Source organism: Cucumis melo, chromosome 5 (assembly GCF_025177605.1).
Source record: "Cucumis melo cultivar AY chromosome 5, USDA_Cmelo_AY_1.0, whole genome shotgun sequence".
NCBI lineage: Eukaryota > Viridiplantae > Streptophyta > Magnoliopsida > Cucurbitales > Cucurbitaceae > Cucumis > Cucumis melo.
The window spans coordinates 17,508,585-17,524,402 of NC_066861.1; the positions used below are offsets into that span (position 1 = coordinate 17,508,585).

The window sequence follows — 15,818 nt, forward strand, 5'->3', positions numbered from 1 at the left end:
TTTTTCAAATAAACTTAACAATATTTTGTATTTAGTAATACAAAATTTAAACTAAATCAACTACCAAAGGGTGTGTTAAGGGTGATAGTTAGGTATTGATTTCAATAAAGGACAATTAGGTACCATTGGTTTTTGAATTTGATTTCTAAGTAATCAAATTTATGTTTGGTAGCTAACTGTTAAAATAAAGAAAAGTGGTAAACAGACACAGCAGAAAACATGATCAATTTTAACCAAATTGCATCTAGACTATTTATAAATTAACATGCAACAACTACCCTAATCAATTAGAAATTAGGGTTTATCAAATACTTACCTTTGTAGCTTTTCGTTCTTCGTAATCTCCTCATAAACTTGAACCCGGGACCACCGTCACTAGTGTTGACCGCTATTCTCTGAATTTAGAACTAGTGAAGGAATTGAGAAAGAGAGATGAGAATTAAAGGTGGGATTTAGACTTGAGAATTGAGAGAGAAAAATATTTTGGTATAATTTTATAATTTAAAATTATAATTTTTTACAAAAAATTTCAAACATTAGAAAAACAGCTTTTAAATAACCTAATTACATGCAAAATTGCATGTAATTAGTTCATGAAATCTCAATACCTAACATTCCACTAACCATTAGTAGAACTTAGTGGGCAAGGTGTTTATATCTCATGTAACCTTTTCTTAACCATTTTTGCAAGTTTTTTTTTTATCATTGCATGTTGGATTTTTCTACTAATTTTAATCCAAGGGTAATATGATCATTTGACCATTCAAGTCCAAGTCAAGTCAACATTTTGACTTTTACCATTTTATCCGTCTTACTAATTCCGACCTCCCGAGTATGAATCCCTATTCATTTTTTAAACATTCAAATCACACTTGAATATAAAACTGGTCAAAGTTTGGCTTTTCAAGTTAAAAGTCAACCATTTGACTTTTCATAACTTTGATCATTTCCATCATTTTAAAGCTTCCGAATATGAATCACATTTATATTTTTATATTTAAATCATATTTAAATATAAAACTCCATCTCTAAACTGATAATCGATAACTATATCACATATACTTGTCAATTTCTCTCCTCATGCCTAGTTCGAACTATTCGAACTAATCCTAAGTTAATTCCATATGAGCTAACAAGAAAATCTAATATATTTATAGGTCATGGACTCCAACGATTTGAGATTAACTGGCTACACCCTTTTCTTTTTTCCTTTCTTATTAATTCTTTCAATTTCTATTTATTAATTCTATCTTCTATTCTTTTTCTATTTATTATTTCAACTTGTTGTCAACACTTCTATATTTTTTTACACGTTTTTTTTTTTATTTTCTTCTATCTTTTCTTAATGTATTTATTTTCTTATACCTTTTTTTTTTATAAAATAGCAAAAAAATTTATGATGATAAAAGCAACAAATCTAAAAGTGTATAACCCTCTGATAACCCTCCAATAGTCGTCTGATATCATTACTTACTTGTCATATTTACCATATTCGTAATATGCAAAAAGTGGTGCTATGAGTTATTGTTTTATAATTTTTTTTGTCATCTGATGCAATTTTCTATTTATCTTTCAATTTTCTATTTACCTTGTTTTTCTTTTTTCCTCTATGAATGAAAATTAAATTATGCTGTCTAAAATTATTTTAGGATATTAATTTAGAACAATAAATTAACTAACAACTAATTTCTTTTAAAATAACAAAAGTAAATTACTTATCTAAATTAAATTTGGTTGAGTTTAATGATCTATTATTGCATAAAACTATTAAAGGTCATCATACAATTTGAACAAAAATATCATTTGTTTAAGTCAAATACGATAATATTATAAAACAAAACAAAACGCAAAAATATTTACTTGAAAAAGGGAAAAGCCCACAATATGAAATAAAAAAATATCACGCGATTAATCAGCTATACACGCCTGCAAAAAAACTTCTAATTTTAAAAATCATATGATATAGTCTAAATGATTGTTTAGATATTAGTACACGATTGTTTAGATTTTGGTAAACAATCGTTTGAATCTATCACTTATCTATTTGGGATAGACTGTAATAGTGATTTATCTCTGTCTATCTGGGATAAACGACTGAATGTACCAATATCTAAACGATATTGGTACATGGTCGCTTAGATATTGGTACATGGTCTCTTAGATCTTGGTAAACGATCATTTGAATCTATCACTTATCTATCTGAGATAGATAGTGATAGTTGTCTATTTGGGATAAATGACTGATAGTTTAGATAAGTGTACCGATACCTAAACGATCTTGTTGCACGATCTTGTACCAAATTGAAACCATCTTGGTTTACGATCTTGTACCAACTTTAAATGATCATGGTACACGATTGATCTTGTATTAAGATCGTTTAGATATTGGTACACGATTGTTTACCACACGATCATTTAGATCTTGGTAAACGATCGTTTAGATCTATCACTTACCTATTTGTTTCTGTTTATCTAGGATAGACCAATGATCTTTTAGATTTTGGTACATAATCGTATAGTGAGAAAAGGAGAAGAAGAAGAAGATGATGAGAGATAACGAACAAGTAAGAAGTTCTAGAAGAAGAGATAAAAAAAATCCCAAACAAGAAGTGTGAATATATATGAAGAAGGCAAAGTAATAATATGAAGAAAATGCACAAGAATTCAATACTCGTCTCGGGAAATTCAAAACCAATGAGGACAAATCTGAAATTTATGAAAAAAACAATAGCGACTTCATGGATTTTTCTTTTGTTATATGGGCTATAAATATTTTTGCATTTTGTTCTATATATGTAAATTAAACTAATATTATCATGTAACACAAAATCCTACAATTACCTTATTTCTAGGACAAGTTGATAACATTTTCATGTACAACGAACAAAATTTTCTTTAATATCTAGACATTCACTACAAGAAATTTGGCCTTTAATGTCGGTTTAAAACCGACATTAAAGGCCTTTAATGTCACTTGGCGACCGACATCTTTGTAAGCGTTATTAAAGGCCTTTAATGTCGGTTGGGCTTTAATGTCGGTTTATAACCGACATTAAAGATGTCTTTAATGTCGGTTATAAACCGACATCTTTGAAGGTGTTATTGAAGGTCTTTAATGTCGGTTCATCTTTAATGTCGGTTTATAACCGACATTAAAGCTGTCTTTAATGTCGGTTTATAACCGACATTAAAGCTGTCTTTAATGTCGTTTTTAAACCGACATTAATGTCGCTTAGTGCACATCTTTAATGTCGTTTTTCCACCGACATTAAAGACACATTTAATGTCGTTTTTAAAGATTCATTTCATGTCGTATTTATAATAGTTTTTATGACGGCAAAACCGATATTATTTGAGTCGAATTACGTCTGGAAATGTTCGTCATCGTATATTTTAAAAAATAAAAAAATGGCTTGCACACTAGCTATAATGCCTACTACTCAATGCACACAATAATACCTAATTCACCTGCAATGCACACAATAATACCTAAAATTCCAGCATACACTTCCATATAGAACTACAACAAATACACATCATCCAACACTTACATATAATCACATATCAATAAACACAACTATATTCAATACTATAAGTCCAACTACTCCAAATCCTCCAATATATACACTTATATATAATCACACATATCAAACAACACATCCTACCATCCATGGCAAACCAATAGTAAACACCTACAATGCATAAGATCCAACACTAAAATACAAGCACACTTTTCCACACTTCCATATAGAACTACAACAAATACACATCATCCAACACTTACATATAATCACATATCAATAAACACAACTATATTCAATACTATAAGTCCAACTACTCCAAATCCTCCAATATATACACTTATATATAATCACACATATCAAACAACACATCCTACCATCCATGGCAAACCAATAGTAAACACCTACAATGCATAAGATCCAACACTAAAATACAAGCACACTTTTCCACACTTCCATATAGAACTACAACAAATACACATCATCCAACACTTACATATAATCACATATCAATAAACACAACTATATTCAACACTATAAGTCCAACTACTCCAAATCCTCCAATATATACACTTATATATAATCACACATATCAAACAACACATCCTACCATCCATGGCAAACCAATAGTAAACACCTAAAATGCATAAGATCCAACACTAAAATACAAGCACACTTTTCCACACTTCCATATAGAACTACAACAAATACATATCATCCAACACTTACATATAATCACATATAAACACAACTATATTCAACACTATAAGTCCAACTACTCCAAATCCTCCAATATATACACTTATATATAATCACACATATCAAACAACACATCCTACCATCCATGGCAAACCAATAGTAAACACCTACAATGCATAAGATCCAACACTAAAATACAAGCACACTAACTAAAGTATAAAGATAATATATAAGATCGTGATTTATAAACACAATAGAAAGTTCCTTCACTAACTAAAGTGTAGGTACAAACTATCTAACAAACAACAATTAGTACGGGACCACCTGCCCTTCAAAAAACTATAGGACTGCCCGTCCCCTACAAAAACTTAACTCGACCAACTACTAACCTAACTACAAAAATCAACTACTAACCTAACTACAAAAATCAACTACTAACCTAACTACAAAAAGCAACTACTTACACAAATCTGCTAACAAAAGCTGCCCATTCAGTTCGAATCTCATCAATCTCCTCTTGCCTATATGCATTTTTGGTATTGAACTACACACAAAGAGAAAGATATGGAAAGTATGAGTTTGGATCATAAATTGTAATATGTAAAAAGTTAAAGTAGAAACTTACAAGGTTAGTAATAGAAGTACTAGAATTATGCACTATCTCATGTATGTACTTTTGGACGTAGTACCCGCACCCTACAGAATCCAATTGACGAGGGCACTGCATGTATATCAATTGAATACAAATTAATCTTACGTTTCATAAAAAATAATAACCTGTAAATGCAAATTACCTTTGCAAAAATAATCACTCCATCCAAATTTAGCTTTCAAATTATATAACTTTATCAACGTAGATATTTTGGTAAAATTCATACAATTAGGATATAATGGTTTCTTGGCATCATCTACAACTTCCTCAAAATTTTCTGACTTGTCATTAAAATAATTATGTGCAGCCTCAAACATTCCAATTGTGTCATCAACATCATCCTCGTCAATTTCTTCTTTTACACTGCTAAAGACACTTTCATTGTTTCTCTTTATTGGTAGTGATTCACCATGAAAAATCCATTCTTGATAACTCTGATCGATGCCGTTAAAAAACAAGTGATCTCTAATTGTATTCACATCTAAAGTTTTTGCATTCACACACTTTAAACAAGGACATGCCATGACATTCGACGTCTTTGAATGCTTCAACCCATTTTTAATAAACATCTCAACCCCATAAGCATACTCAGATAACGTTCTATTCTTTTGCATCCACGACTTATCCATATTATATAAGATGCAATTTAATCTACAAAAAAAATCGAGAAAACAACTAAATTAAGTAAACTTAAACTGAACCCACATTCCAAAAACTAACAAGTTCTATATAAACCGAAAAGAAACTACAATAATATTAAGCAAACAATCTAAATTAAGACTATGACATTTTCTTTTAGTTTTAGTTTTGGTTTTGTTATGATTTGGAAAATAAAATGTATGGCTAATTTTAGAAGTAGACCAATGTCAACCTAAATAATAGGGTATAATACTTGACTAAAAGAAAAGCAATCTAAAAGAGTTTGGGTTATATATAGGAGAAGCTTGAGGTAGCAAGCAATGTCAAGTGTCAACCACCAAATGAAAAGTCCAGGAATATATATATATATTTTTATTAATATTTTCTTTTTCTTTTTAAGGAATTTATACGAGACCAAATTTAAGATCAAAAGAAACAGGGAATTACCAAAAATTACATCCATATGACTCAACCTAAAAAGTTAGATATAACCAAGATGAACTTAGTTGAATTGACATTTGTATGTTTTCGAGGATAAAAGGTTTTAGGTTCAAATCTCCCACTCTTAATTGTACTAAAAAGACATTTTAAAAAAAGTAAAGAAATTAGATATCCAACATTTTCCAGCATAGTCTTTTGAATTGGAAGAGGGAAAAAAGAAAAGAAAATAATAATAGTAATAATAATATAACATAAAGCCAACAACATAACATGAGTAACTCCGATGAGGAAACAATTCACCCAACTCAACAACGACTTAGCTACATTATCTACCTTAGCAAAATCAAACAAAAAGTTAATTAACCAAATTCACCACCTTCCCTAGCTAGCATCAAATTCAACCACAATAGAATGAAGGAGAGAACACATAGAAGATGAAGATAGGAAGACTAAACATCTACGATAGCTTGAGTTTTGAACACCTTGGTAGACCACTCATAGAAGATGAAAATAAGTTTTTTTTTTTTTGTTATTGGGTTTGATACTGAGGCTTATGCTTTATGTGCACAAAATGGAAATTAAGTATAACAACAGATAAGGAAAGAAAGGAATTTTCACAAACATATATTAAGAAAGACAGAAGCTGTAGCAGATAAGAAGGTACAATTATTTTTAAAGGCCACAAATTATACATTTTCTTTTATCTGGATTGAATCTTTTGCAAACAATCTTGAAACCAAATTAAGACTATGACATTATGTTCCTGCATCAATAATCTCTACCATTGTCGAACTAAAATAGTGATCAATTCAAACCAAAGCCTAACATGCAAGATGTAATTTAAACCTACTCTTTCAAGCAAGAATGAAACCATGGAATCATTCAAACCTTGATCAAATATTCAAAAGAATTAAAGACCAGTCATGCTAGAAAGTGTAAATGTAAATTACCATTCAAAAAGAAAAACTTTCAACAAATCAAACATAAAAATTCATCTATCCCTAAAGCAGTGTGAGAGCATGGTTTTCCAGAAGGCCAGGGATTGTGGTGACTCTATTCCATGAGTTGTCTTGTGGACTGTAACAATCGATCCAATTAGAGATGTTGGCACCTTGTGAAGCATCTTTACCACAATAGGATACACATATCTTGAAATTGGCTGGTGGATTTTTAGTAGGTGGCTGAGACGGCGATGCCGAAGCAGTTGAAACCGAACCCATATGGTTAAAAGGAAAGGGTTTTTGAGTAAGCAAATATTGGGGTTAGTCACTTTGAAGTGATGGCGGGGGAATTGAACAATGAGGATCAATGAAGGATAAATAGGCAGGAAACAGTCGGATAATTCTAAGGTGCCATTTGTTTGCATCGAAGTTAAAAATTGGGTGAAAAGAAAGAGGTGGCTCAAAACAGGGGATTCATTCGACTGGTGGTAAAAACTATGAGATTTCTTGTTCGTTCTTAGCCAATAAGGATTCGTCTACCTTTTCTCATGTTGTTTCTTTCTCATGTCTGATTGGCTACTTAATAAAAAATAAAAGCGACAGAATCGGCCTGTCCTATATGAACATTGATCTTCTTACACAATCAAACACCAGAACAGGCATGATACCTAAGATTTGTGTCAAAAATAGAAATCATTTGAAAGAAATTGTCTTTAGCTAAGAGAAATTTTTGTCTGAAAGAGGCATCCATATCAAAGACAAGAAAAAGAGCCATGGCTATGTATTTGGTCGCAATGTGAGGAAGGATTGACACAGTGACTGCATCTGGAATAATTTCCATTGTAGGTTCTTAGTTTTGTTCAATCTTAACAAGAAATAAACCCAGTGGAACAAAAGACGGTCAAAAAAGAGCTTCTCCAGAACATAGTAATTAACTATGAACAAAATAAAACTTGTGATAGTCATTGCAAGAGTTAAAAATAGGAACGCGGATGAGTTTCAAAAAACCTGGTTGCTGTGAACGCGGTTGCTATGAACACGATTGCTGTGAACGGGGACGACCGGACGAATTTCTTTAGAAGGAGAGAAATGCGGCCGAATTTGATTCCAAGGGTGGGCGAACAGAACAACAATCGATCGGAATGGTGGCGGCGATAGAAATGGTGGCGGCGATAAAATGGCGGCGTCGATTAAAATTGTGGCGTCGATCTGAGAAGAAATGAAGGAGATTCGGAGAAGAAATAGTTCGGAGAAGACGAGGGTCGAATGGATTTCGAATCGAATGGGTCGAAAAGGTAAAGTAAGAGAGAGAATTCACGAAAAAAATTATTAAAAAAAAATTAAATGGACCTTTAATGTCGGTGGAAAACCGACATTAAAGTGTCTATTTTTTCACAAAATAAAAATATTAAAATTAAAATTTAAATGGACCTTTAATGTCGGTTCTCAAAATGGCGGACCTTTAATGTCGTTTTAAAACCGACATTAAAGCTTTGTCTTTAATGTCGGTGGAGAACCGACATTAAAGATCCGCTTTTTCAAAACCGACACCAATGGTCTTTTTTCATTTTTCCCAAGCGACATTAAAGCCTATATTTGTTCTAGAATATTCTTCTCCCAAACATCTTAAATTCTCAAACATTTACAAAAATTTGAACCAAAAAGTCCCTTACAGAAAAGGAGTAAGAGTAGAGAGTACTTTTTCTTTTAAATAAATTTGAAAATATATGGTAATCATTAAGAACATATATAAATAGAACCTTCTAACCTTATTTTTCAAAAATAAAATAGTTATGAAATGTTTGTCATTTTGCAATTTTTTTTAACTTGGTAGGATGAATAAGTGATCCTAGCAAAAAAAAAAAAAAAAAAAACTTTAAAATTATATTTGTATCAACACTTGTTAAATAATCAAATTGAGTACAACTCAATAGACATTCGAGATTCTTGGGTTTATTGACTACGAAGATGATAATTTGGGTCAAAAATTCAAAGTAACTTCATCGACCTTCCACTACAAGAAAAAGGGAGATCTCCCGACGCGCAAAAGCATCAGAAGATATACGCAAAATCGTCAGGAAAGGATCTCCCGACGACAAAACGCGTGTCGGGACGAAAGTCGGGCAAAATGAGTCGAAAGAAAATTTTCAGACGCACCGAAATGAAGCATATGGAGATCCTAGACATATCCCAACGTTGTACCTACACATATCCCGACGTTGTATACACCGTTGAAATATGTCTAGGAACTCCCGACGCTTCGTTTTGTGCATCGAAAAATCCTCCTTTTTTTTTTAAATACCTTCCATCTCCATCTTCATCATCCATCATCTTCATTGCTTGGGTAACCATCCATTTCATCATCTTCTGTAACTTCCTTCTTTAACATCCATTTCATCATTATCTTCAATGCATCATCCATTCCATCTCCTTTTTTGCAACTTCCATCTCCTTTTTTGCAGACACATTAAGAGTAAGTAAACAAATAAATAAATAAATAAATAAAACTATACTTTACCTTTCTAAACTCACAATTGTTGCCAAGAATATGAAGAGCAATTACAACCCCATTCCAAACTCTTGAATATAACAAAAACAAAAATCAAGAAGAAATATTGGAAGATTTAGAATGAAAAAAAGAAACCCACGGATAGAAAATGAAATTAATAAAAAATTCAAAGGGGGTTTGTATTTACGATTTTAAACTTTGAATTACCTCCAACCTAAGAGGTCGTGACTGAAACGAAGATGGAGGTAGTGGCAGCGGTGGACAACTCTAGTGCACTCCATTTCTACCCATCTCTTTCCCCTTCTTCGTATATCTATGAAGAGGGGAAGGGTTTTGTAAAGGCTAACTCCCGAGCTGTACTTAAAACGTCGAGATATATCTAAGAATTCTCGACGCTGTACTTAAAGCGTCGGGATATATCCAAGAATTTCCGATACTGTACTTAAAGCATCGAGATATATCCAAGAATTCCCAACGCTTTAAGTAAAGCGTCGGGGGATATATCCAAGAACTCCCAACGCTTTACTTAAAGCATCGGATATATTAGAGAACTCTCGATGCTTTACTTAAAGCATTAGGATATATCCGAGAACTCTCGAAGCTTTACTTAAAGCGTCAGAAATTCTGACCTCTCCCGACACCTCAGTTTGTGCGTCGAGAGAGGCTCAAACTCCAGACGCCATATCTCCTGACGATGTAAAACGACGTCGGAAGGTCCGAAATTTCTTGTAGTGTTCGGCCTAAATGACCTAGGTAATAATTTTCCTAAATACATCACATGACTTTAGAAAAAGTAAGTTCATTAGTATCTTCCCAATATGTATTATAAGTTGAAGCCTTTTACCAATTACATATGCATTAAAGGTATTGTGTCAAAAGTACTACAATGGTACCCATATTTTTTGTTTTATAGATTGGGTCGTGTAGATATATGTCTTTTTATCTGTCACATTGGGATTCACAACCAAATGTCTTTATTCTAACCATCACGAAAAGCTCCATACAGTGGGTAGGCTGGTTCGCTTGAAGAGAATATTTTCCATGATCAGACTTGATTATGTCATGCATGACCAGGCTCCGTAAGATCCAATAGAATAGGTGATATACATGGCATAATCTATTTCACTTACTTAATAGTATGAAAATGCATTCATTTCCTATGCAATGACTCGATTTATAATACTCCTGGAGTGAGACAAGAGATCTAAAAAAGAACATAGGCTAGACTCTATTAATAATACATCTTTTAGATGTAAAAAGTATCAATATTTTTGGGGGTTAAAGCCCCATCGTAAGGTTTGAGACGACCCATAAAGCATTTGAACATTATATCAACTTTGTAAGCCTACTTTAGTGGTTCCAGTATAATACGAATGAAAGAAAACGGAGAAGGACATCATAATGCGATACTAATCTTAAAAGAGAGGGATATGATGAAATCGGTAGACGCTACAGACTAAATTAGATCATGTGTCTTCCAATTATAAATTTATCGTTGCTATCACGTGAAGATTATATGTATCTTTTTTTCTATTTGAATTTCGTTAACCATGGCAAAAGATCCAATTAATTCATGGAGCTTACAATTTGTGTTTTTGAGATGATGCTATGAGAAAATAGGATTTTGAATATAGTTTTTTTTATATATAGATTGAAAATTTAGGCACTGGTGTGGTACTTCTACAATACACCTTCAATGCCTAAGACAAATAAGAGAATTTTGAGCACATCAAAAGTTTGAGGAATGTAATATTCAAATAATAGAATAAAAATGTTTTAGGAATTCCTCATCTGAAGTCATCAGGATGTATTTATAGAAAAATCGCAATCTAGGGCTTTTAGAAAAATGGGAGGCTTAGCCTCATCCACTTCAGCTTTGGCCTTTCACCCAAACTCTTATCCTCCTCAACTAGCCGGTAAGGACATGTATAGTGCATGCTCCATTCATTATTAAAAAGGGAGGCTTACCGACCTCGACCAACTAGGCTCACCCAAACTTTATGTGCGATTCATAGATCTTTAAACTTTCATATAGGTAAATTAATTAATTTAGAGTCTCAAGGATGATTTTCTTTTGAAAATTATCCATGTTTCATTTCTAATTCTCCATTTATCAATCCAATAATTGAATAAGTCTACACAAGTGTAAGAATTGAACGTATGAACGAAAGGGATTTTAAAATGTAATATTAATAATTAAAAAAAATGATTTAAAGGAACATTTGCAAAAATAGCAAAAAAATTTATAATAATAGAGTCTTTATTGCTATGTTTTTCTAAATTGTAAAAGTAACAAATTTAAAAGTGGATAGCCCTCTTTATAGCCTTTTGATAGTCGATATATTTAATTACTTCTCATATTTTTTATATTTGCAATATACAAAAAAGAGATGCTATAGACTGTTTTTTTAAAAAAAAATTTGTCAACTAATATAATTTCCCCATTTAAAATTTTTATTACAACAAATTTTAAATTGAAACAATTAATACTTTAAGGCTTTTAAAATTGATAGTTGAATTTTTTTTTTCCCAGCATTTATCAATTAATATATTAATAAAGTTTGGAAAGAAAAAATAAAATCGAATTAAAAGTATAAACAATTATTGTCATAAAATATTTACAAATACAGTGAATACTGATAGACACTAATAGACTACTATAATCTATAATTAGTATATGATCATAGACATTGATTTGGTAGGTAGGTTACCAAATTTTACTATATTTTTAAATATTTTTTTTATCATTTATCCTTTAAAAGAAAATTTATATTTTGAACCAGTATCAATTAATCATCGTCTTTTTTTCCGCAAGTCTTGCGGAATATCAATAGAATAAAGATAAACCCCAATCCAAGAGTTGCTGCACCACCCAACACAATTGCTACCGACTTTCCACTTGAACCATTCTTCTCGTCACCTTTTAAACAGAGACATGGAGAGATCACATCAATGTCCCTATTTATAATATTGAAATACCTCATTCCTAATTTCAATTTAATTTTCAATTTTTTAATAAAGTTTTTATTATGTACACATATATTCCATAGAAAAAGAGAAAAAAAAAAAACATAGGCTTGTTCCTAATTATTGACACCCGACAATTGATTATAAATTTTAAAAATAATTAAAAAAACATGTATACATTTTTATTTTTATGTGGAAGGAAGAAAGCATGAAATTAGGTGTAACAAGTTGATCATTGTTCTATTCTATCAATGTTATCATATTTAAATAGGAAGCCTTTTCATCTAATTAATTTTGTAAATAAAATTATACAGATAGTATGAATATGATTTGAGTATAACTTAATCAATTAAGATAGGTTAGAAAAAGAAAACATATTTTGCTTGGATTGTTTCTATTTTGGTTGTGTTAAGAACAAAGATGAAATAAGCTATAATTAGATCATCTTTAGCGACATGCTCTTATTCAAATAGACAAATAGTTCAAAACTAACAAATAATACAAAAGAAGTTAAAAAAAACTACTTGGGTTTCTATTTAAACCTTTTAAGGCTTGAATCAGGTTTATGAAAGGTAAATAACTAAAATTCAAATAACACTAAAGTATAGATATCAAAATAATATCTTATTTTATTTTAATGTAGGTGACCAGAACCACTCTTAAGGTAAAGTAGTAGCTGCAATTATATACTAAATTTTGTTATCGTTAAAATTAGACATTCAAATCTATTTTGATTGTAGAAATTGAACGCAAAGATTATAAAACTGTCAGAATTTCTTCATTTATATGAGTTTGGAAGTAAAATTTGAATATTGAAATTTTACCGTAGAAAGTTCGAGGTTATAATTGTTATTACTACGTTGGTGTATTTTGTAATTTGCCAAAAAGGATAAGTAATTTGGAGATTACCTAGTAGATGGTAGGTGTAATAGGTAACATAGCATCCATCCAAATAAACACTCCCATCAAGGCTTCCACGGCAGTCCTGGCGCAGCACCTCCACGGCACGACTCACACACTCCGCACAATCACACCCCAATCCCAACAACGCTCCTTCACACTGCGCCACCACCCTCACTCCCTCATTCCTCCCCTCAAAATACCCAATCCCACTCCTCAAAATCCCCTCTTCCACTTCCCACAGCGCCGCCGCCTCATATCCACCACCGCCGCCGCCCACCTTTCTTTCTCCACACTCCTTATGCACCAACTCCCCATACTCCTCCTTCTCTTCCTCTCCATCCGTCTCATACCGCACATAGCAGCCTTTCAACTGTACACGCCCTGTTTTCGCTCCTGCACACAACCTGTTCGACAAAATGCCTAGCTGAGTTACGCAGCTTTTGCAGCCCATTAAACTCATGTCCCCTCTGCACTGGTACTCGGCCGAAATCGGGATGCCGGTCTGGGCGGTGGTTTGTCTGTGGAAGGTGGAGTTTGTGGACTGCTTGATGAGGGCTTCGAAGAGAGATGAGAGGGTTTCGGACATTGATGTTGATGTGGGTGGTTGGTTGTTATTGGTGCAGTAGTGGTAGACTAAGGCGTTGTGGTCTGGTTCTGAGTGGCAATTTGGGATGATCAGGATGAGGAGAAGGTAGAAGATATGTGGAGATTTTTTGATGGGTTCCATTGGTTTTCAGGTGGGAAGAAGAGAGCGAATGATACAACTATTTGAATATATACTTGTATTCTTGAAGTTATCTGCCTCAGTATATCATGAATTAAAATATAGGAAATGATGAATCCCACATGAAACTATTAATAATAAAAAGTTTAAATTTCATCATCATCACAAAAGTTTATTCTTTTTTGGTCTCACCTAGCTCATTTCGGTCTTTTCGGTACGGATTTGATATATTTTGTTGGTATTTTGTCAAAAATATTTTATGAGATTATCTTCTATTAATGAGTTATTTAATTATAAAAAATACTCGTTTATTTTAGAAATTTTATATTATTATCTTTTTTAGATTATGCTTGAGGAAATATATATATACATTACAGAACTTGTGGGTTCTGGTACTATTGACGAACGAAGAAAGCTTTTGGAACTGCTAGTTGAATTTGTATTGCAATAACTATAAGCAAAAGAAGATAGTGTGATTATCTATCTATGGTCTCAAAGTGTTATCTGTGATGATTCTTATGATGAGTAATGAGAAAGACGACTTTGTGATCAAAGTGGTCACCTTAAACTCAGGAGGAGTATGAAGACGTCGTCAAGAAGATTCACTTGAACATTCATGGGAGCCTGGAGTCTTAAGCTATTAAGCTTGTTAAGATAGTCATATAGTTGATCAAAGAGTATTTGCTGTATTGATGTACATTGACTATGTGTGAATCATAATAATATGGTTGTGCGCAACTCTCCAGACGTAGACAACATTGGCTGGATTACCAAAGTTTCTTGTGTATACTCTTATATTATCCCTCTAGCTATTATAACAGTTATTTATTTTAAAATTAACTAAAGGTTTATCTGATTATCTCACATTGTTTTTCATATTTCGGTCATTGAAATTTTACAATCTCTACTCTACTTTATAAACTTGAAAAGAATGGTTAAATGGTATTCGTATAAGACTTTAACCAGTTTTCTATGTAATAAATGTTGACCATGTCAAAAGTTTAAACTTAGTTCATATTAGATGACCAACTTTGGTACTTCAAATCTTAACTATGGTGTTTCGCTCCCTTTCTCTTGATTTGGAAACATAAGTGTATAAAGTTAGATCCATATTAGATAAAGTTAGAGAGGAAAATTCCCCATTTTCAACCCTATCAATAAAGTTAGAGTAGAAGTTTAGATTAAATTATTGTTTCGTAAAGTTTGTTGAAATATATATAAACTTATTGAATGTTCGATGTCCACGTGAATACAAAGTGAAATATTGTACTTTTATCATATTCAAACAAAAGAAGTACAAAACACGAAACACACAAATTTCCCTATGTATAATCATTTCCACTAGAATGTGTGATGTGAACTTTCATGTTGTCTATTTTATTTCTAATTTTTTTAAAAAATAAATAACTATTTTTTATATTATTTTTCTCATCTCATATCACTGGTCGATTGATTATCTCTAAATCATACTCATATTAACATTCTATTACACATTTTCAAGTTATATCATTCAAATTTGTTCAAACAAGAACTAAAAATGTTGTTTCTTTTTACAATTAGCCTTTGGGCTTTTAATAATCTTTTTTTTATTTCATAGACATAAAAATATACAAACTTGAAAATTTAGACTTTCCCTAAAAGAAAAACAAAATCACTAAATTTAAAATTTTTAATTATCCAAGATCTAATAAACACAAAATTGAAAAGATAGGTACATTAAACTCTAACGAAAATCCTTTACCAAATAGACAACAACTAATTCATAGTTAATAAAATAGACCTTTAATTTAGCCTTTCTTTTTAAGTTTACAAAGTAGAGTAG

At 31.7% G+C, this 15,818-nt stretch overlaps 1 protein-coding gene and 1 long non-coding RNA gene across 2 annotated transcripts; both read right to left on the reverse strand.

Annotated features, from left to right (window-relative positions):
- Positions 1-4,443: 4,443 nt before the first annotated feature.
- Positions 4,444-5,479, reverse strand: LOC127149344 (uncharacterized). The gene is made up of 3 exons (XR_007820836.1): positions 5,015-5,479; positions 4,846-4,941; positions 4,444-4,764 (listed from the first exon to the last, which is right to left on the reverse strand). It is a non-coding gene; the product is annotated as an uncharacterized LOC127149344 (long non-coding RNA).
- Positions 5,480-12,052: 6,573 nt separating this feature from the next.
- LOC103485844 (plasmodesmata-located protein 2-like) lies at positions 12,053-14,230 on the reverse strand. The gene is made up of 2 exons (XM_051084543.1): positions 13,279-14,230; positions 12,053-12,322 (listed from the first exon to the last, which is right to left on the reverse strand). The coding sequence occupies exons 1-2, from the start codon at positions 13,997-13,999 to the stop codon at positions 12,192-12,194; spliced, it is 852 nt and encodes a 283-aa protein (XP_050940500.1). The 5' UTR covers positions 14,000-14,230; the 3' UTR covers positions 12,053-12,191.
- Between the last annotated feature and the right edge of the window lie 1,588 nt (positions 14,231-15,818).

What these genes read in the sequence shown, in the direction of transcription:
- LOC103485844 (XM_051084543.1), bottom strand. Translation starts at nt 13,999, where the DNA reads ATGGAACCCATCAAAAAATCTCCACATATCTTCTACCTTCTCCTCATC. An exon ending in TTACACCTACCATCTACTAG is followed by an intron (nt 12,323 to 13,278) that starts GTAATCTCCAAA and finishes TCTGTTTAAAAG; the next exon opens with GTGACGAGAAGAATGGTTCA.